The 20,650-nt window shown below is 41.7% G+C and overlaps 1 protein-coding gene across 1 annotated transcript in view; it reads right to left on the reverse strand.

The window, feature by feature from the left end:
• Window positions 1-5,289: 5,289 nt before the first annotated feature.
• The window catches only part of LCP1 (lymphocyte cytosolic protein 1), a 52,290-nt gene continuing 36,929 nt past the window's right edge, over window positions 5,290-20,650 (reverse strand). Inside the window, exons 12-16 of the mRNA XM_069467238.1 lie at window positions 19,809-19,923; window positions 18,820-18,953; window positions 11,798-11,921; window positions 9,789-9,913; window positions 5,290-7,102 (exon numbers count right to left, since the gene is read on the reverse strand). Of these exons, the coding sequence (XP_069323339.1) occupies window positions 6,970-7,102; window positions 9,789-9,913; window positions 11,798-11,921; window positions 18,820-18,953; window positions 19,809-19,923 (631 nt within the window). The 3' untranslated portion in view covers window positions 5,290-6,969. The remainder of the gene's footprint in view (window positions 7,103-9,788; window positions 9,914-11,797; window positions 11,922-18,819; window positions 18,954-19,808; window positions 19,924-20,650) is intronic.

The raw sequence follows: 20,650 nt of genomic DNA on the forward strand, positions 1-20,650 counted from the left end.
TAGGCTGATCTTTGGAACATTTCATGTCTTTCTGAATCTACACTCCCTTTGATTGTTCTGCTCACCTGTTAAGGTGCTCCACCCAGGCCTGCCCTTGGGAGCAGTGCCCCAGGGGAGAGACCAGCGGTTCTCAAGCCTGACTGCACACTGGAGTTCCTGGCTGCACATCACACCCATTATATAAGAATCTTGTGGGGAGGGGTATAGGCATCGGCATTTTTTAAAGCTTCTGAGATGGTTCCAACGTGCAGCGGGGTTGGGAACAGCTGGTCTGGACCAGTCCTTCTCCAAGTGTGGTCTGTGAGTCACAGGCTGCAGAGTCTCCTAGGATGTTTGTGGAAATGCAGCTTCCTGGGTCCACCAGCCCTCCAGGCACTGAGTCTCAAGGTGGGATCTGGAAAGTGTGGATTACAGAGAAAGATAGGCTTAACAAGATAGGATTTAACAAGCTCTCCAGGTGATTCTTAAGGACCCTAAAGTCTGAGAATCACTCCTCAGCCTTTTGCTGGCCCACCTGTTCCTTATGATACGGCAGTTCGTGTTCCCCATCAGCTGTCCTGGTCTTTAGTTCTTCAAGGGTATCAGCCTTTTCCCCTAAGCACTCTTACATATTATAGTCAGTGTATTTGGAAGACACTTTCTCCTCTCCCTTTGACATTAGGCATTTAGCAAAGACAGCAATGGTTAAGTTAGAACCCTGGAAAGTCATTGCCAAGTACATGTTTGAGGGGAGAAGAGAATAGGCACTAGAGGGCCTCAGGACAGAATGGTTTTCGAAGTTCCCTGTCTGTCATGGGAAGTCATACAGAGACTGCTCCAGAGATGGTTCGAGAAAAGCCAGCAGGTTTGATGTAGGCAGTAGAGGGATAAGCAGGGAAGACCTGAATGACTGGGTCAGAGCCAGTAAAGCGGCAGCCCTGGGCTGCCAGCAAGAGAAGGTTGAGCCGGGAGACACCTTAAAATGTGCCCAGCAGGACCAGAAGATGCAGCTCATTGGACCTGTGCTAAGCAGCGTGTGCCACAAGGGGAAGGGGGACAACAAAGGGCAAAGCTGTGTGGTGCAGGATGCACCCGAATAGAGGGAGGAGCCACTCTGGCTACCTCCAGTGATTACTGATGATGGGAAAACGTGAGTGGAAAGTTACATTAATCTCTCAGGTCCAGTGTGACCAAGAAAATGTAATTTAATTTAAAACTGGCTAATTTAGCTTCATATCAACTGTAGATCTTTCAAGGAGACCTCTATTCTTCTAGGACAGTGTTTCTCAAACTTTCATGTGCACATGAATCAACTAGGGATCTTATTAAAACACAGATTCTGATGCAGCAGTTTGGGGCGGGGCTGAGATTCTGTGTATCTAACCAGCTCCCGGGGCCCCTAGTCCGAGCACCGGTCTTAGAGCGAGGAGGGTTGAATGTTTGGGACTCATAACGGTGGCCCATGGTGGAGCCGAATCCAGAAATGCCTGCTGAATCGTCAAGTTTTGTGTTAGAGTCCATATAGCTTTAGAATTAAATAGTTGCTTGCATTCTCATTGTCTAAAGGTTTCTATTCCAAAAATGATACGATATTGCTCTATTAACCAAAATACATTTAAATGGAACTCCCCAATTTCAACATGTGAGATGGCATAAAAATTATTGCCGTTTTGCTGACCCATATCTAAGTTTTTGATAGTGAGATAATGGGCATCGACCAATTATCTATGTTTTTGTACCTGACATAAGGCGGGTTATTAAATATGTGCAGAGGTTAGGCATGAGAAAACATCTATACTGTTTTCTTTTGGTCACTCATTCACGGGCTCAAGTGGTAAAGTCTGCCTTTCAGAATAGGGAGAAAGACACTGAGTAAAGAGCCGTCCTTGGCAGCTGAGAGTTTCATTACAGGAATTTTGTTGGGAAACTGTCAAAGTCACCAGATTTCACAAGAGGGTCAACACTGCTGACTTGTCCTGAGCATCAGTTCCGCTTTCTGGGTTGTGAGGCTGGCAGGGACGTGTGGGGCAGAACAATGTCAAGTTCACCAGGAGAGCCCTGCTGGCATTGACTGTTGGTAAGCTGGGTTGGAAAGAGAACAGAAGTCAGTGACGACAGGTGCAGTAACTGTCAGGAAGGTGGGCCCGGGAGCCACCCCAGGGACACTGGAACACATGGAAAGGCCTCTCCTGCATTAATTGTCAGTCTGAGCTGGGCTGATCTAAAATGGGCTAAGAGTTTACACAGTCTTTACAATCCAGACCACAACTGTGCTCCAAGCGACAGATTAGATTGTGTGTGTATGTGTGTGTGTCTGGTTGAGTAAAATGACCAGGTTGGCTGAGACTTTCAAAGGCTATCTAATCAATGCATCATATCAGACAGGCCCTAATGTCATAATTTCCAGACAGACAGGAATCCATCCTATTCTAAAAACTCACCAGGTAAGTCTATTTATTAACAACTTTTCTCATAATTACATGTCTCTGTTCAGCATCCCCTACAGTCAGGAAACATTTGTTTAAAACTTATATATATCAATTTTTTAAAAGTTACTGAGCTCTTAAAATCTAGACATGTGCTTGGCACTGTAAGGATATCAGCATGTGTGAGGCATGATGCCTGCTCGCTTCTCCTTTGTCACGGCTGAGCTCTCCCAAAACCTTTTGTTGATCCTTTGTTCAGAATTAATTTTTCCTCTGAGCTCCCATAATATGTCATTTACAAATTTGTGATAGCATTTATCACATTCTGCTTTTTGTTATGGTTTGTGTGTGTGTGTGTGTGTGTGTGTGTGTGTGTGTGATGCACGTTACCACCTTGCCAGATTGGCATGCTGTTCAGGCACCAAATGGAGAAGTTGGGGGTCAACTCCAGCACCAGCCCCAGCTTAGGGTTCTTTGAAAGTTTGAGGAAATTTAAGGGAATCCATGCTTTACTACCCAGTGTTCAACACCTTTGCTAGAGCAGCAACTTGGTAAGTACCTGTTGAATTAAAAATTAACATTCTGTGCTCAAGAAGCAGGTATAATATCATTCATTGTGGCCTTAGTAGCTATGGAAAAAGATTGAAACAGCCTAAATATCCATTTATAGGCCACTGGTTAAATACAGTTTGGCACACCTATATGATAGAATACCATGTACCTGCTGAAAAGATTGAGGCAGATCTACTAATATATGTACCAATATGGAACAATCTCCAAGATACAGTGTTAAGTGAAACAAATGAGATGCAGAATGATGTTTATGGTACACTAATATTTGTAATAAAAAAGGTGTGTGTGTGATATGTGCATAGAATATTTCTAGAAGGATACAAAAGAAATTTGTAACAGTTTGCTGACTAGGAGAGGAACTGAGAGGGGCTGGGACAGAGGTAGCGGTGGGTTGATAAACTAGTTCTTTTGGGATAAAAAGCCCTAGTTGTAGAGTTTGATAATTTCTGTGATATAAATATCCCCTTCCTGGCCAACATCAAACTAATGATAGCTTAACAATAGGTGCACAAAATTCAGTTGGCTCCAGTGAGCTGTTAAGGGCTAGTTTCAAAACACACCACTAGGCACAGGGGTGGGAAGGTGGCCCACTTTCAACTGTACACACTTTGGTGCAGTTTAAATTTCTTATGCCATACTTGGATTTAAAACGTAATAATAAAAATTTAAATTTAGAAAAAATTATCATGCTTAGTCTGGTGTATTCATTTGGTCTTCTCTTCTCCAAGATAGTTTTCTTTCCTTGATTCTGCTATCCTGTATCTCTTCAGTCTTTCTATTTTTTCTACTCATGAGACCTATCCATGTAGTCTGGTACCAAAAGGAAAAAAAAAAATCCACAACACAATATTTGTAGCCTCTTGAAGTGTAGAGAAGACAGCTACTTCCTAAGTGTAGAAACTGCAGGAGTGTTCAGGCCAGCAAAGAGCCCCCTCCAAGAAGCAGCTGCTGGTGAAGCCAGGGCACACAGCTTAGCCACAGAAGCCCAGCTTCCTGGCCACTGTGTGGGTGTGTGGCTCCTTCGCAGGACAAAGTGTGATCGCGCCAAATCCATGGCTCACTTCTCTGTCCCAGCAGCCCAACCTAGAGGGAGCTGGCTGCAGTGGAATTTCTCAGCATGCCCCCTACACACACCCCCAACCCTGCCAAAGTGAGGCCCAGCCAAGCTGGCCAGGACACCCCAGGCACGCCAACCCCAGGATTCCTTCTCAGCTGGCTCTAGAAGTTGCTTTGCACCAATCCTTCAGCCTGTCTTTTATGACTGTGTTTGTCGGGGCTTAGAAAGTGAAATCCCAAACTATAGCTCTTTGGCATGCACAGTACTTTGAACTAAAGGAGACCAGAAAGCCTCAGAAACTGCCTCAGAAGTGAAGTCTCTCTCTCCAACCTTCTCCTGACAGCCGGTCTCCCCTGAAGCAACTCGTCGAAACCAGAATTCCTCTTCCCCAAGGTGGGTCATAGAAACAAGAATCCCTGTTCTCCAAAGCAAGCCATAAAATCTAGAATTACTTAACTTTCCCCTGCCCTTCCGTGCAAGCTGGAGGTAAAGAAAGCCTCCGACCTAGCTTGTCTGATGGTAGATCACAAGCCTCTTGTTCCAGAGGCGTCCTGCCCCAGTCCCTGCGGGAAGGAATGCTACACAGAGAGGCCATGAAGAGTCCCATCAGACAAGCCTTGTGGGTGCCCCCCCCCCGTTTGTTACCAGTAAGTCATACCCTTTTGTCCAATCACATTTCTGCACCGCTGTCCATTCACCAAATCTAAGCATGAAAATGAACAGTTTTTCCCTCCATCTTCGGGTTTTCATTTCTGAAGGCTCCCACGTCACATAAAACTTTGATTAAATACATTTGTTATGCTTTTCTCTTTTTAACCTATCTTTTGTTATAGGAGTGTCATCTGTGACCCTGATGATGGGCGAGGAAAGGTATCACACCTTTCTGTTCCTACAGGTTCAAAATGTTTGAGAGTTTGTGTCTCAACTTAATTTCATTCCCTACTTTGTCTAACTAAATGCAAATTCGTCTTCAATTTTCAGCTACACTATTTCTCCTCAGCCTGTGTTTCCTGTCATAAGCTCACGTCTTACTGCCCTTCCTTGTCACTTATCACGCCTGTCATTTTCATTGTTTAACATCTGTCTTTCCCCATCAGCTGAGCACAATGATTGCCTCAGTTATAGGGATATTCCTAAAACTTTGCACAGCGCCTAGCACATGCTAGGCACTCCGTGCACATTGGCAGAATGAATTAATGAATTATAGTACATTGGTATTGAACTTTCAAAAAGGAAACATCCAGAGACACCCAGTATAGAGAACATTTTATTTGGAAAGCTTTTCAGCATAATATTCTCTTCATTTTTCATTAAGGCAGTAACATACTTCCTTCCTGAAGGCAGATCGGGGGAAAAAAAATCATCTCAGGCTACATTAAGTTCAGACTAAAGTCAAAGCCAACCACTTTGCATTGAGAAGCAGCAAAAATACCGGTTATGGGCTGGCAGAAGCCACATATTGGCTTCCTGAGCCCACTGCCAAGGAACAGATCCAGGGTGATGCATTTCAATTGCTTTGAAAAATGGCTGAGTTCCATTACATAGTACCCTTAAAAAAGATACTTCATTGATGATGAACCCTTTCAGCATGATAGAGGGAGTCTAGTGTTGGTTCGCAATATTCTGTTGCTTTTTGCCTTCAGTTGGTTTTTGTGGAAGTTGCTTAATCTATGAAAGCTATTCAAAGTCATACTGTTCTCCTGGTTTTGTTTTGGAATTCTTTAAATGTCCAGTAAATTAGCTCTTCACAAAGCAAGTTCTTATCCAGCATATATTCTTTCTACCCTTGACATCTGGCTAGGTATGTGGTTGGTTGGGGGGGTGCTATTCATTGGCACATATTACTCCCTGGGGCTTAGGGGTGGCAAAAAGCTTTTAGAGTACCAAAAAAGTAAACATTGATAATATGGCCTGACAGCAATCAGATATGCTAAGATCTAAGAGAAAATGAAAGCAAAGCAGGATTGCTTCCAAATGTCAACAAATATTTAGCCATATTACAATAACTAGATCTAACACGCAGGCTAAATACATGGAGAGGCAGCACCCTGAAGGATGCTTAGTTATAGCTCCACGGTGCGCCCTAGTGGTCAGATGCTCCATTACACTCTCCTTGGATCCAACCTTCCCCCAAGAGTTAAGAATCTACCTTGAGGACATAGTATTCAAGATGTTAGATCTGGTCTGAGCCCAGATTCTAGGGTTAAAAACACAGGGATTCCTACTAGCTGAAAAACCAAAAATTTATGACATTTGGGACTGCAGTTCTAAGGAAAGGCTCTGATGATGAGGCTTACGTCTACGGGCTACCAGAGACTCTTGGGACGTCAGCAGCCTGAACGATTCGTCAGATGTTCCAGTGGCCCAGAGACAAGGATGGCCAAAGAGGTGAGCCAAAGAGAAGGCAAATTTCTGAGAGGGTGAGGATCAAAGTCACAGGGAGAGAGAGTAGGAAAAGGGGTCAGAGAGAGAGTCTTGTAACAGGTCAAATGTCAACCTCTAGTACCAGATATTAGGGCAGGTCTGATGATCCCTCCTCCTCTTTGACCAAAGAAAAAGGCAGCCACATTAAACTGGTTTGAAAGATTATGTGAAAATTAATAACACTGCAGCTTCTTCTATCCTTGACTACTGCAAAAGCAGGAAGGGTGCCTGGAAAATAACTTCTTCTTCTTTCCCTAGATTTTCAAAGAAGCAAATACATCAAGAATAAAAAAATATTCATAGCAGATTGGGCCTTCTGCAAAGAATAAAGCACTTTTTGTCAAATACAGGAAAAGCTACTTGGCTGTACAAGTACGGGCTTTTTGGAATCTTGCATAATGTCACCAAGCGGAACTTTGGAATGGCTCAAATTGTCCCCATGCTTCCTGGGAGCATCCTGTGCTGGGTGGTCAGCAGTGAGCATGCTGCCTCCTACCCCGCCCCGTGGGCTCACACCCTCTTCATTCCTTTCCCCATGAGGCAAGCGAACACGGTCATGACCATTTTGGGGTTCACTTCAACCAGGTCTTCTGGAAGGGCGTACACTCTTGCTCCGATTTTTCGGGCCATAGAGATGGCATACCTAAACGGGAGAAAAGAGGGAAAATGAGGAGAGCCTGAGCAACAAAGCATGTCGGGGACCCCTCAGGAACACAGTGACAATTGTTCTATGTGCAGGTCAGGATTCACTCCTGCAATAGCTGGAGCCAGTCACCGGTAGCCTCACACTGTTGTGGACAAAGTTTGGCTCAACAAAGGCTCCTGGCAAAGCACTGGACTTGCCACCTAGATCATGATAATATTATCAAATGTATTATCTGTCCTCGGAGAACTCCCCTACCGCTTGGATATCTACCCCAGGAGTAGTGTCTTGAGCTATATAGCAGCATGGCAGAGAACGTCATAGAACTGCACTACAATTTGTACTAGGAAAAGTTTGCAGGCTATATTTCAACTAAAGAAACAATTTTACAAGGAAAAAAAGAGGAAAAATGTAGGTATCTATAATACCTTGACCTGACACATCAATTCTTTTATTCTTCGTTCCATTCCAATGCTTGCCCACATATACATGTACTTATTTATGGTACTATAAGATAAGATGGCGAGAGATTTATATTCCATATTTTTTCACATAAACTTATAATAGCTGCATAGGAACGTTTTTTGCTCTATTTATAGTTATATGAAGATAATTTTTATTAGTTGTAATGTATTTTCAAATGAGCCCATACTACGACCTGGCAGCTCTTTTATTCACCTCATTTATTATCTAGTGACTTCTTAAGAACTATGGTTACTCCAGAGTTCTGGACTCCACCAAGGTCCCATCGCTCCCTCCCTGTTCTCCTAAAATATCTTTACTCTTATTCTGTTTTGCAAATTAAAGTAAGAGCAGCAGGCAGAAGAAGTTCCATTCTTTCTCTTCCTCTACCTGTCAATAACTTCCTCTGTATTATTAATGAAGTAAAATTAATTTTTCCATTATAAAACATAGAGGGAAAATTGTTTGAAAATCAAAAAGAAGCTTCAAAAAAAATCACATACAATCTTAGCATTTTGTGTAATTCTTTTTATCCATTTTTCTCAGAAATTTTATATCTTGCCCCTTGCCCCCTACAGCAGAGTGCTTAGGAGGCTGGGCTCTGACATCAGACTTTGCATCTCAGCTGCACGACTTAAAAACTGTATGACTTTGTCAAGTTCCTTAAACCTAATCCTGTCCCCCTTGAACATTTGGGCTCAAGGTTTTTTTTTGTTTTTTTAATTTCTGGGTCTTCAACTGTGTTCTTTTTCCTGCCTGGAATTTTCTTCTCTCCTTTACCTCCTCTACTTCCTTCCTACCTGTCCTTTCAATTTAGATCAGGTAGGATGTTATTTGCTCTGAAGAGCTCAGTCTACCTCCTGTTTCCTCCCCTGAATCCCCCTTCCACACCCCCATCATATGCTATTGTAATTACAGTTTAATTGTTAACTTCTCTCCATTAGATTGTGTTGAACATCAGCATCCTGGGAACATAGGTCCCCAGTTTCCTGAATTGGGAACAGAGAGAAGGGCCCTGTTGGGAATACAAAGCAAGGATGCTGGGCACTGGATACTTGTCAATTCTAGACCTGTGTTAGGGGTTGAATTGTGTCCCTTCCAAATTCATATGCTGAACTTCTAACCCCTGGTACCTCAGTGTGGCCCTATGTGGGAATAGCGTTGTCACTGATGTAGTTATTAAGAAGAGATCATGCTGCAGTAGGGTGGGGACTCAATCCAATATAACTGATGTCCTCTTAAGAAGAGAAGAAACATGGAGACACACGAAGAGGGAAGACAGCCACACAGGAAGAAGGCCATGAGAAGATGAAGGCAGAGATCGGAGTGATGCATCTGCAAGCCAAGGAATGCCAAGGACTGCAGACCTTCACCGGAAGCTGGGAGAGGCATGGGACAGATCTCCCTCAGAAGGAATCGATCCTGCCAACCTCCTGATTTCAGACTTCTAGCTTCCACAACTGCGAGAGAATAAACTTCTATTGTTTTAAGCCACCCAGTTAGAGGTACTTTGTTATGGCAGCCCTAGGAAACTGACACAACATGCTCTGAGGAAGGCTCCTCTCTACGGCAGAGGTCAGTAAGCTTTTCTGCAAAGGCCCAGATGGTAAATATCTCAGGCTTTGTTGCAACTATTCAACTCTGCTGTTGTAGCGGGGAAGCAGCTATAGATAATATGTAAACAAATGGGGCTGTGTTCCAATAAAACTTTATTTACAAAAGCAGACAACAGGCCAGATCTGGCTCAAAGACTGTAGTGTGCTGACCCTTGCTCTAGACGAATCGTTTGGCAGGTGACCTGAATGGTAAAGCACATGGGAGCAGGCCTCAAGCTGGTGAAGACTCTGGTGTTGAACCCTAACGCTGCACGTTCTTATCCATGAATATTCATGAATGGGGTGTTTGTATCTAGGGCTTGCCATATAAAAACTTTATTTTGGAAATCTCCTATAGATTAGGATTAGGAAATTGGTTTCGTGAAACTATAGGCCTGTCAATTTTAGGAATATATATTTTTTGTCTTGCTCCCATTCTAACACTAGGAGCCTTAAACTGCTATAGTACCGTATCCAAAATAATGATGGTAAGACTATCATAAGTTATGAGAAGGCAAAGCATAAATAGGGAAAATAAGGTGTCTGCACAAAGTCATAGGCATTAGACTTTACAACTATCCAGTGGCCAGGTGGGTGCTTCCCTCCCGGTCTCAGGTTTATTTACTTACTTTGCATTGTTGAGTTTCTCTTCATCATCCAGGTTTTCTGTTTTCAGAAGGTCATAGTTAATGGAGCCTGGTTGGATGGCATCAATGAGATCCAGAACAGGCAGACTTGTGCTAATCTTCGGGTCCTAAACAGAGAAAAAGGGAGAGTTTTATCAACACCTCCCAAAGCTACCTCTATGTGGCTCAAAGGAAGGGGGTGGCTCAAAGGAAATATCTGCAGCTGGCTCTGGGAAATGCCACTGAATTCCACATAGTGTTTCACATAAACTGTAGTTTCTGTAGGGCACCAGTAACTTCCCAGAAAACCCACTGTCTGCCAACAGCAGGGAGGCATTCTCAAACAATGAATGGAAGGAAGTTAGCACAACTGGAGAAAAACGTAAAGGTTGAAATAGGTCTTTTAACTACCAGTAACATGGTAGCGTAGTGGGGGAAGGGATGGTTTAAAAAAGAAAGCATCAGAACAGGGAGACTAAAGATGTTAAGAGTGTGTTCCCTATTCGGAGCTCCTCTTGCCTTTGCTTTTCTTCACTGCCTTTCTAAATCTTTCTTTTTTTTTTTTTTTCCCTATCCTTTATAATTAGCATTTTATATTCCCCACCACCAGCATAACCTGGGCCTTATCTCATCTCCTGCCCTGGCTGGGGTGGACTGGAGGACTCTCATTTCCTGCCCTGGGTGTTAATGCTGAAAAGTTAATGATTGGTTCTTCTTAGAGGGGAAAGGGCTGGGAGGTGGGCGTGGGGTCACAGGTTTCCTTCTAGGAAGGAGGCTCCTTCTTCCTAGTCCACGTGGGAGCCTGACTTGGGGACAAGGGAGAGAGAAGGGGGGTCAGATGGTGGCCTGGGGGTCAAACCTGAGCTGCAGCCCCTGAAGCCCCAACTCTGGGCCAGCAACTTTAAGCCATCTCTGAGGTGCTGCACCTGTGCCCCCTACTCCTAAGTTTGGGGGTGACCCTCTAGGACACCCAGGCCCCCTCCCCATGTCCATCCCTGGTTTTCCCTGGCCTCTGAGATGGGAGAGGGCTGCACTCCAGGAGGAGCAGGGATCGGCCCAGCCATGTGTGCAGAGAGGCCTCAATCTCTCAGGGCTTGCTCCTGAGTGAGTTTTGCATAAAAGGATTAAGGCCAGAGGAAATGCGGAAACTCCAAATCTCTTTCTGAAAGAATCTGCTCTCTTCAGTTAGCAGCATCCAGTCCTAACTCTGCTCAGCTCTCCAGACTGAACAGGAAGTTGGAGTTGGGCCGGAGGGGCCGTTATCTGTCATGAGCTTCCAGCAACTGGACACTCCTGTGACAGCCCTACCCAGACACATCTTCTGCTCTTCCTGGTGGAAAGGGATTTTAAGTTCCTCTTGATTTTGAAACAGAGGATTGATAGCATGATGAACTGCCTCACTGACCCTGTTAATACAACTCTGAAGGGGTCGCTCCCCTCAAACCTGACCTTCAAACTAGAAAAATGTAGTTAAGATGGCACAGACATTATTATAATACAGATCGAGTGTGCAGGTCCCTTGAGGAAGAACCTAGCTAATGTATGAAACATGAGTCAAGAAATTTAATAAAATATAATGCTGTTATTAATAAAAATGGGATTTGGATATGAGTACACAACAGCTTTTTTCCCCCAAAACAAATATCACATGGGAGATCTTTTAGCATTTTACATTTCACCATTTTAACATTATAATGTTAAAAATCTGAATCATGGAGGTATGCACATTTAAAAAGTATATCATATTTTATGTTACTTTGAAAGAACAATGCCTAAAATGATGCTTAAAAATGATGGGTTTTAAAAATTAACTATTATGGGAGAAAGTGATGAGAAATTTGTCACTGACATGGCCAATGCACATCAAAACAATAATGGGCCATTTAAGCAAAATCAAAAGGGGAGGGGGAGCCCGAAATGTTTAACATTGAAGGTCACTTTAACATATAGTGAAAATAATAAAGATCAGCGCAGAGCTCTGGTGGCCTCTAGCAGGAGAAGAAGAATTTTACCTTGAAACTAGAGATGGATGAACTTTTCCCTGCTTCCTTCAATGTTTCATTCACCCAGTTGACGATAATGTCATCATTAACTTTCTGGCCACCGCCAATTTCTTCGAGGATATTCAGCGTGTACCTGAACAAAATCAAGAATGATTTTTGGAGAAAAGTTGCCAAAGAATTCAATATAACAGAAAATAGTGAAGGGTGGGCATTTTCTTTTCTTTCTAGGTATGGCATTGCTAGAAGACAATCTGGACACCATTATATTTAAGGGAAAACAGAACACATAATAACATTAGTTCCTTTTAGAATAACTTAAGATATAACTTTATGGTGGTATAATGAAATGCAAAGCAAATACTTCCTTCTAAATACTGTCATTGCTCTGGGCAGGAAGAAAAAGCAGAAGAGAAGAAATGCAGGAAAGGGAAATGAAGCAAAAGATTCCAGCCAGTGACAGTTTTCTTAAATGAACCATAAAAATCAAGAAACAACTCAATGTTAGAAAAGTCCGAGTAGCCAACCTGATAAAAAAATATAAATGATTTTTTCATATATCATAAAAGTAAAATGTTAGGAATACACTGACAAAGGTAATCTTTAGTCTGAGGGTAAGAATCGCCTTACTGATTATAAGAATTGGGTTTTTTTTGGGGGGGGGGATTTATTAGGAAGATGCTTCAAGTTCTTGAAATTCCATGGAGCAGAAAATTACCATTCCCTAAATTTACTCCCTTCGGAAAGGGGATTTGCGTGGAAGAAAGCCAAGCAGCCTAGCGAGCAATCAGCAGGTTCGCTGACCTCAGGGTTCAGGTTCACAGGCAGGGGTCCAATTACACATAAAAGACCTTCAGGGTTAGGATTACAGTGTGCGCTTCTCAAACTGAAACTCAAGAATCCTGTGATTGAACCTCCTCTGGCTGGGCCTACCTAAACGAGGTCACCCTCCACTTGGGTGTCCCAGGATTTCGCTTACATAATCTGTCCAGTATCTTTCTCAAGTTACTGCTTCTATGGAAACACAATTCTCCCACAACTTTGCACAGGGCTTTCAAGTTTAACCCCTGAAATAGGGGTGATGCTTGCTTCCTCTACATTAAAGCACCTTCCCATCGTCGAAGATAGGGAGGAAAATGGCTGCTGCAACTTTCTTTATCAAAAAAAAGGCACATTTACCAAACTGGCAGTGACGTCCTCTCAATTCTATCTGCCCTCAAATCAATTGGCCCTTTTTCATTCTGTTTCTCCTTCTCACAGAATTTCCTTTCTAAAGTGCAGTTCTGGTCATATTTAAAATGACTCTCTGTGGCCCAAAGAATACAGGTTAAGCCCCTTAGTAGGGCACTGTCACAATTTGGCTCCAGTCTCCTATGTCAGCACATCTTCCATTTCCTTCTTCTCTCCCCTCTTCCTCTCCCATCGCATCCCCGCCCCCCACACAGCCACACTAGCACAGATACGCGCGCGCGCACACACACACACACACACACACGCACACACACATTTCAACTGCACGGAACCATCAGCAGCTCCCCGACCACATCTGCATCCAGGACTGAGCTGGCCTCTCTGGCTGGGACGCCCTTCCCTTCTAGGGAATTTCTCATCCTTTGGCCGATTCCCAGCTCAAGCATCACTTTTCTCATCCGGGCGGTGTATTAATCATTATTGTTACACCTGCTTCAAACCTGTTCTTTCAGAACTTTTGATGGAGTTGATGTCCACCATGTCCCCTCGGACAGGGTCCGTGTGCCCTGTTCACTGTGGTGTGTTCAGAGGCCAGCAGGGTGCCTGGTGCTGCTGGGCATCTAGTAAGTGGAAGCGTAGAGTGGTGGCTGAAATAAATAGGATGACTTTCTCCCAGGGAAAGCAAGGAGATAGTAAAGATGAGAAATGTTTAGTGTGGGCCCAGAGATGGGACCAAAGTGCTAAGGAATGATGAGTATAAATGGGATAAGTCTCAGATTTTCAAAATATTTCTAGTTTGGAAAGAACCTCCTTTTGATCTGTTCAGAAAGATTACGTTTTATGGCATAATTGGCTTCTTGTTTCCTGACAGCATGTGTATTAAGTTATTAGCACTTACTATAATCTTTCAGAATTTATGCCTAATGAACATTTAGATAAGAAACAGCCGGTTGGGGCTCACTTTGTTAGGTCCTCTCTATAATAACCTGATGGAACAAACTCAGTTTAATTTCCTATAGCTTCCCTCAGCTCAGGACTTGCTTCTCACTTACTAAATTTCTCTTCGCCAGGGTTTCCAGTCTGACTTTGTTGACCTGCTCAAGTCAGTGTTTTCGACCTACCTCTTGAGTTTGGGGACTAAATGGTACGGAGGGGAAGCCCACCTTTATATAAAAGTCTGTCTGTGAAAATAAACAAAAAAGCAACCAAGGGAAACTTAGAGAGGTGTAAAAAATTGTGGGAGCAGCGTATTGCATTCTGTGGTTTGAGGACAGCCCCTCGCAGTGGCACAGAGTTCTGGTGAACACAAATCAGTCCTTCTACCCCCTCAAGCGAGACGCAGAGGTTTAAAATGAAATCAGATACCCACATGGAAATACAACAGTAAAAACAAAGGAAAGAAAGGATGGAATTAGGAGGGAGCCTCAACTCTGGAAAGTCAATTGCTCATCTAAAAGCTGATCCAAAATTTAAAACAAAAACTAATTTGACCTGTGCTACCTAGATTTCTCCTTGTGAGATAGTCACTCCACGTCATCAAGCGTGTTTTAGGGCCATGGTGCTATTAAATGGAACCCTCCAGATGCGATCGCAGTATTACTGGTGTTTGCAAAATGTGCTGTGCTGAAAAGCTCTTTGTCAAAATGAAACAGCATTAGCCAGTCCCTCCTCCAACAAGAGGATTGATGAGGCACTGGAGGGGGTGTAATCATTACTTGCTTACTTTCCTGACTTCCAACATTTGTTTTATTTATTTAACACTTGACACAGAGGGTCAAACCTCAGTGTTTTGTTTTTCAAGGACCCATCCTGATTTCACCATCCACAGCCTGTCTGATGTGGGGAGAGTTCACGTCTCTGCCTGCCTGGGACCCTGTCCACTTGCTAGTGTCTACCTGCCATTGCCGTCTGCCGGCAGGCAGCTTGCTTGTTTCAGGCTTTTGTCTCCAAGTTCATACACACAGTATTTGCCCAACGCTTCAACCTGAGAATGATTTCCAGGCTACTGAAGGGGAAAGGGAGGTTTAAGCACACATCTCCCATTTGTTCTTAGGGGGAAAAATGACAAGCCATTTATTGTCCAGAGAAATGACCAAATTAGCACATCTGTGGAATCCAGTGAAATAAATTCCAGCTAGAACTGGCTGTAAATTTAATAGATCTTTTAATGAGTGGCACACAGAGAAAAAAAAAAAATCTCTTCTGGTAGCATTTACATAATTATCAGTCATTTCTTCTCCTTTAACAGTAATGTATTTCTCTGTTCACTTTCTTATATGCACAATTCTTGTGTAGTAAACTCTCATAAGAAATATGACTTATTAACCAGGTGGAGACAGTAGCAGCAGAGTAGAACTTACCATATATATATACCAGCCATAAAGTAGAGCTCTGGGCCACATTTCTATAAAACTTCCAGAGCAAAGATCATATTACGTATTTTCAGATATTATGAAATTCGGCACAGAATAGAGTTGGCCTGAGTTTATCATTAAAATAGAATATATCAAAGATTATTTAATATTGAAATCTACGAGTCAATTTAACTGTTGCAACTAAAATGCCTTTTGCTGTATTTTTTGTTTTTGTTTTTTTTATTTATTTATTTTTTTTGAGACAAAGTCTCACTCTGTTGCCCGGGCTAGAGTGCCATGGTGTCAGCCCAGCTCACAGCAACCTCAAACTCCTGGGCTCAAGCAATCCTCCTGCCTCAGCCTCCCGAGAAGCTGGGACGACAGGCATGTGCCACTATGCCCGGCTAATTTTTTTCTATATAGATTTTTAGCTGTCCAAATCATTTCTTTCTATTTTTAGTAGAGACGGGGTCTTGCGCTTGCTCAGGCTGGTCTCGAACTCCTGACCTCGAGCGATCCTCCCGCCTCGGCCTCCCAGAGTGCTAGGATTACAGGCGTGAGCCACCGTGCCTGGCCTTGCTTTGGTTTTTAAAGCAATCAGTACCCAAAGCCAATCTGTTAAGAATTCAAAACACATGTGAAAGACAATAAAGATAGTTTAGAAATAGTTTCTGAAAATACACTGGTAAAATGTATGTATCTGGAGTTTTATGTGCCAGAGGAGCCTTATGACATCTGTCTTCCATCATTAAGAAGACCCCAGTTTAGAAATGGGTAGTGGAGCTTTTTACTTGGTAAAGCAAATGTGAATCAGGCAGCGAAATCTATTATGACCACTTATGATTATCCTACCTCATCTGGAAACACCGAGACAATTACATCAAGGGCCAGTCATGAATGAAAGGATCTGCAGACAGTGGCCTGGGGCTAAAGTTGCCTCGGGACACTACAAACCTTGTCTTTGCCACTACCTTGTTAGACAGAATGTCATGTGACGTGGTTTCTAGGGATTCCCTCCAGGTAGAAAAATGAATTAAGTCATACTAACACAGGCACTTTTTGAGGGATGTAAGATTTCTGCCTGGTCAGAGCCATCATTGTAGGGAAAAAGAGTGAAGCATTTAAAAGTAAACTATTTTATACTTACAGATTCACTATTTAAAATTCTTCCTCATGCTTTTGTACCGAAAATTGTTTATTTTTCTTATAAGTTCTTTTGGATCTACATATCTTATTATATTCTATTATTGTTTAATTAATACCCCCCTATAGTTCTCACATTAATCAAGTTTATATTCAGCTCTAGAAGGTATCTAAAGTTGTCTATTAAGGGAACTTTTGTTTCTGGCCATGATGGAGTAGCAGGGACCACATTTAAACACCTAAAACACAAGGCAAAACAAAACAATGTTGTTCAGACATTGGACAACAGGAAGCACAGGACCGTGGTCCCTGAAAGAAAGAAAACAAATAAATAAGGTGAGCCCTGAGATTATCCTAGTACGGAGCGAATTTCCAGGCTGCAGTGCAGGGAGAGAAAATCCAAACAGAACATGGCCTTTTTGTGAGTTGAGGGGAGAGAGCTGAGAACTCAAGGAAGCCAAGCTGCCTAGAATTTGTGGGGCAGAATATTACAGAGGAGAGAACTGTGTATAGAGAAGACAGTCTTCTAAAAAGAAAGGTCTAGAGATCTTTAAAGGGTTTATCTCAAGTCTAGAGCTGAGTACTGCTCTGTGCATGCATGTGAAGAAACTACTAGAGGCTAGGAAGAGAACCACCAGAAATGAACAGAGACAACAATTCCTGGGGCTTGCACAGGGATGGAAATTATTGGTTCCCACTAATTGGTATAGAAAAATTTTATAATACATGGAGCATCAAGTAAAGTACTCTGAAGAGTATTTTCTCAGTAGTAAGAGGAGAAATGAGCTCTAGACTAATAAACCTTAGATGTAACCTTAAAAGTATCTAATGGTATTTAAGCAACTTAACTCCATTCCAGGACAAAATTTAAGAATAAAGGAATACAGAAAAGTCTAGTGTCTAGCAAAGTAAAATCACAATATCTGGCATATGATAAAAAATCAGCAGCATGCAAAGAAGCCAGAAAATGTGACTCATAATAAAGATAAAAATAAATTAGTAGAAAGAGACCCAGAAAAAAAATTATTATAATTATATTCTATGTGTTCAAGAAGGTAGAGGAAAAGAGAAATATGGAAGATATAAAAAAGACTCAAAATTTCTAGACGTGGAAACTACAGGCTCATGTAAAAGGTATATCCAATGGATGCAGTTAAAGAAACATTGGACATTACCAAAACAAACAAACAAACAAACAAACAAAAGAGAGAGAGATTATTTAACTTGAAGCCATAGCAAAATAAATTATCCAAAATAAAACAGAGAGAAAAAATGAAACAGAGCACTAGTGAGTTCAGGGACAACTTCAAATGACAAAATATACATGTACTTGGAGTCCCCTCAAAACAGGGGTGGGTGAGTACAGAAGATATATTTGAAGAAATGAAAACCAAAAGTTTTCCCAATTTGATGAAAAGTATAAACCCAGATCCAAAAAGTTCAACAAACCTAAAGCACAGGAAATAAGAATGCACATCATAATGAAATTGCTTAAAACTAGTGATAAAGAGAAATCTTAAAAGTGGCCAAAGGAAAAAAGACATATTACATACAAAGGAACAAAGTTAAGAGTGACAACAGATTTCTTGCTGGAGACCCATGAAGGCCAAAAGACACTGAAAACTATCTTTAAAGTACTGAAAGGAAAAATCATCAATCTAGAATTCTATACTCACAGAAAAAAAAAAATCTTTCAAAAATGAATGAAATAGACTTTCTCGCACATATAGAAGCTTAAATAATTCATCACCAGCAGACCTGAACTATTAGAAGTATTTCAGGTAGACAGAAAATGATACCAAATGGAAATCTAGATCTATACAATGGAAAGAAGAACACCAGAAATGGTAAATATATAGGTAAATGTAGTATAATTTCCTCCCATTTTAAAAATACCTTTAAAAGGTAATTGTTATTTTCATAAATCAGTTAAAAGTAAAAGGATGGAAAAAGATATGACAGGTTAACCACTAATCAATAAGAAGCTGTAGTAGCTTAATATATATATTAATATAATATCAGAAAAAGTAGATTTCAGAGAAAAGAATATTACTAGGCATAAAGAAGGTCACCCCGTAATGACAAAGGGGTGGTTAAATCAAGATGAAACAGTAATCTAAAATGTTTATGAACCTAATAACAGAGTTTCTCAATACCTGAAGCAAAAATTTATAGAACTGCAAGGGAAAAAAAAAATAGCAGGAAAATAAAAAGTGCTTCTTTGGTTATTAAGTTGAGCTTAAAACATAGTTTTGGCTGAATTAAATCACACTCTTAAAAATTTGCTAGAATTTTTCTAGGTAAATAAATTATTCAATGAAAAGTCATCCCCATGAGTTATACTACCTTCTCATTAGCTGCCAGACCAAGGCCAACGTTAGAGTGCGGTTTCCTTCATTGAGATCTTGTCCACCAATGCCAACCAGGGAAAACTTAGCTTGATTCTTCCCCAATTCCACTGCATAGTTACAATTCTCAAGCTGTTAATGAGCAGAAAGGAAAACAATTCAATGTCATTATCTCAATGACCAGATAAAATAATAAAAATAAAGATACAAAATGAAATAAATATGATCAGACTGAATGATCTCTCAAGTCTCAACTGGCTCTGCAATTCTAGGATGCTAAATTACACAATTTTCCACCTGTCCTTAAAAAGAACTCCTCCCCTATGTAAAAAATATTCATAGTGTACTCTTAAGTACAAAACCAGAATGAATTCATTATGAATATTTTCATGGCTATATCACACTACATAAATAGAGAGCCAACCTTAGTTACCAGTCTGTAACATTTCTAAAGTAGCTGAATTCATGGAGACTGACATAGAAAATTTGGATTCTCTATCCTATGCACACAAAGTAGACAAACATATGGGACAGATATTCCCATGGCTACTCATAGATCATTAAGAGTCACAAAGACAAAGAATGGTAAGGAATGGCTGTGTCGACCCTGTTGTTTCAAAACAATGTTCCTACTGTGCTGGCAGTAGACAAACTATTTGTACAAGTCAAGCTGTCAGTACAAAGCTCCAATGCTTTAGAAATTAGCATGAGGATCCTGCCAAGGTGAAAATCCCTGTGGCTCTGCTTGCTCTAATTATCTTAATTAGAATTTTTACATGATAATCTTTAAGGACATCCAACATGGAATTATAAATAAGCAATCAACTGAAATAATGGACTCACTTTAATAAAACTCTTCACTACAATTTAACTCCTGGATAAACCTTACTTATGTAAGTTTGACCACCTGATAAAGTGTTCAGAGAGGGCTCCTGCACGCTTATGACTTCACCTGCCTCTTGGAACATCACAGTAGTCACTGTTTACCTTCTTCATATTGCCCCCCAGTTTGGGGTATGGTGGTTTGTTTACTCTGTTCCAGTCAACAGGGACTTTAATCTTTTCATAGAGTTGGAAGATGACCAGGGCATCTGATAAGTCACTGGACGAAACAAACACAAAAGAATTCTCAGATATCCAACATTTATTCAGGGTCTACAGTGAGCCACTCACTTTCTTATATTTTATCTCAAGGAACATTCGTAACACCCTGCATAACTGGAATTAGTGGTTCCATCTTTAGAGGTGATGAAACGACGACTCAGAAATTGGAGAATTTATTCTCCTTTTTTTCTGTTTTTTTTGAGACAGAGTCTCACTCTGTTGCCTGGGCTAGAGTACCCATGGTGTCAGCCTAGCTCACAGCAACCTCAAACTCCTGGGTTTAAGCAATCCTCCTGCCTCAGCCTCCCGAGTAGCTGGGACGACAGGCGCGTACCACCACACCTGGCTAATTTTTTCAATTTTTAGTAGAGACAGGGTCTCATTCTTGCTCAGGCTGGTCTCAAACTCCTGAGCTCAAGCAATCCTCCCGCCTCGGCCTCCTAGAGTGCTAGGATTACAGGTGTGAACCACAGCACCCGGCCTATATGACTAGCTATGCCCCTTCAGCCAACGTATGCTACCTGCAGGAAAAGAAATATGGCTTTAACAAATGGCATAAGAGACACTCCACTGCAAACAACATTCATCGTTTGGCCTGCTTGTGAGCAGGTCACAAGCTTGCGACATACAGTAAATTTGTCATTTTGCTGAGGTACGATTTTTTTTTTTTTTTTTTTGTGACAGAGTCTTGCTCTGTTGCCCGGGCTACAGTGCCGTGGCATCAG

The sequence above is a fragment of the Eulemur rufifrons genome, chromosome 4 (genome assembly GCF_041146395.1).
Source record: "Eulemur rufifrons isolate Redbay chromosome 4, OSU_ERuf_1, whole genome shotgun sequence".
In the NCBI taxonomy this organism is placed as follows: Eukaryota; Metazoa; Chordata; class Mammalia; order Primates; family Lemuridae; genus Eulemur; species Eulemur rufifrons.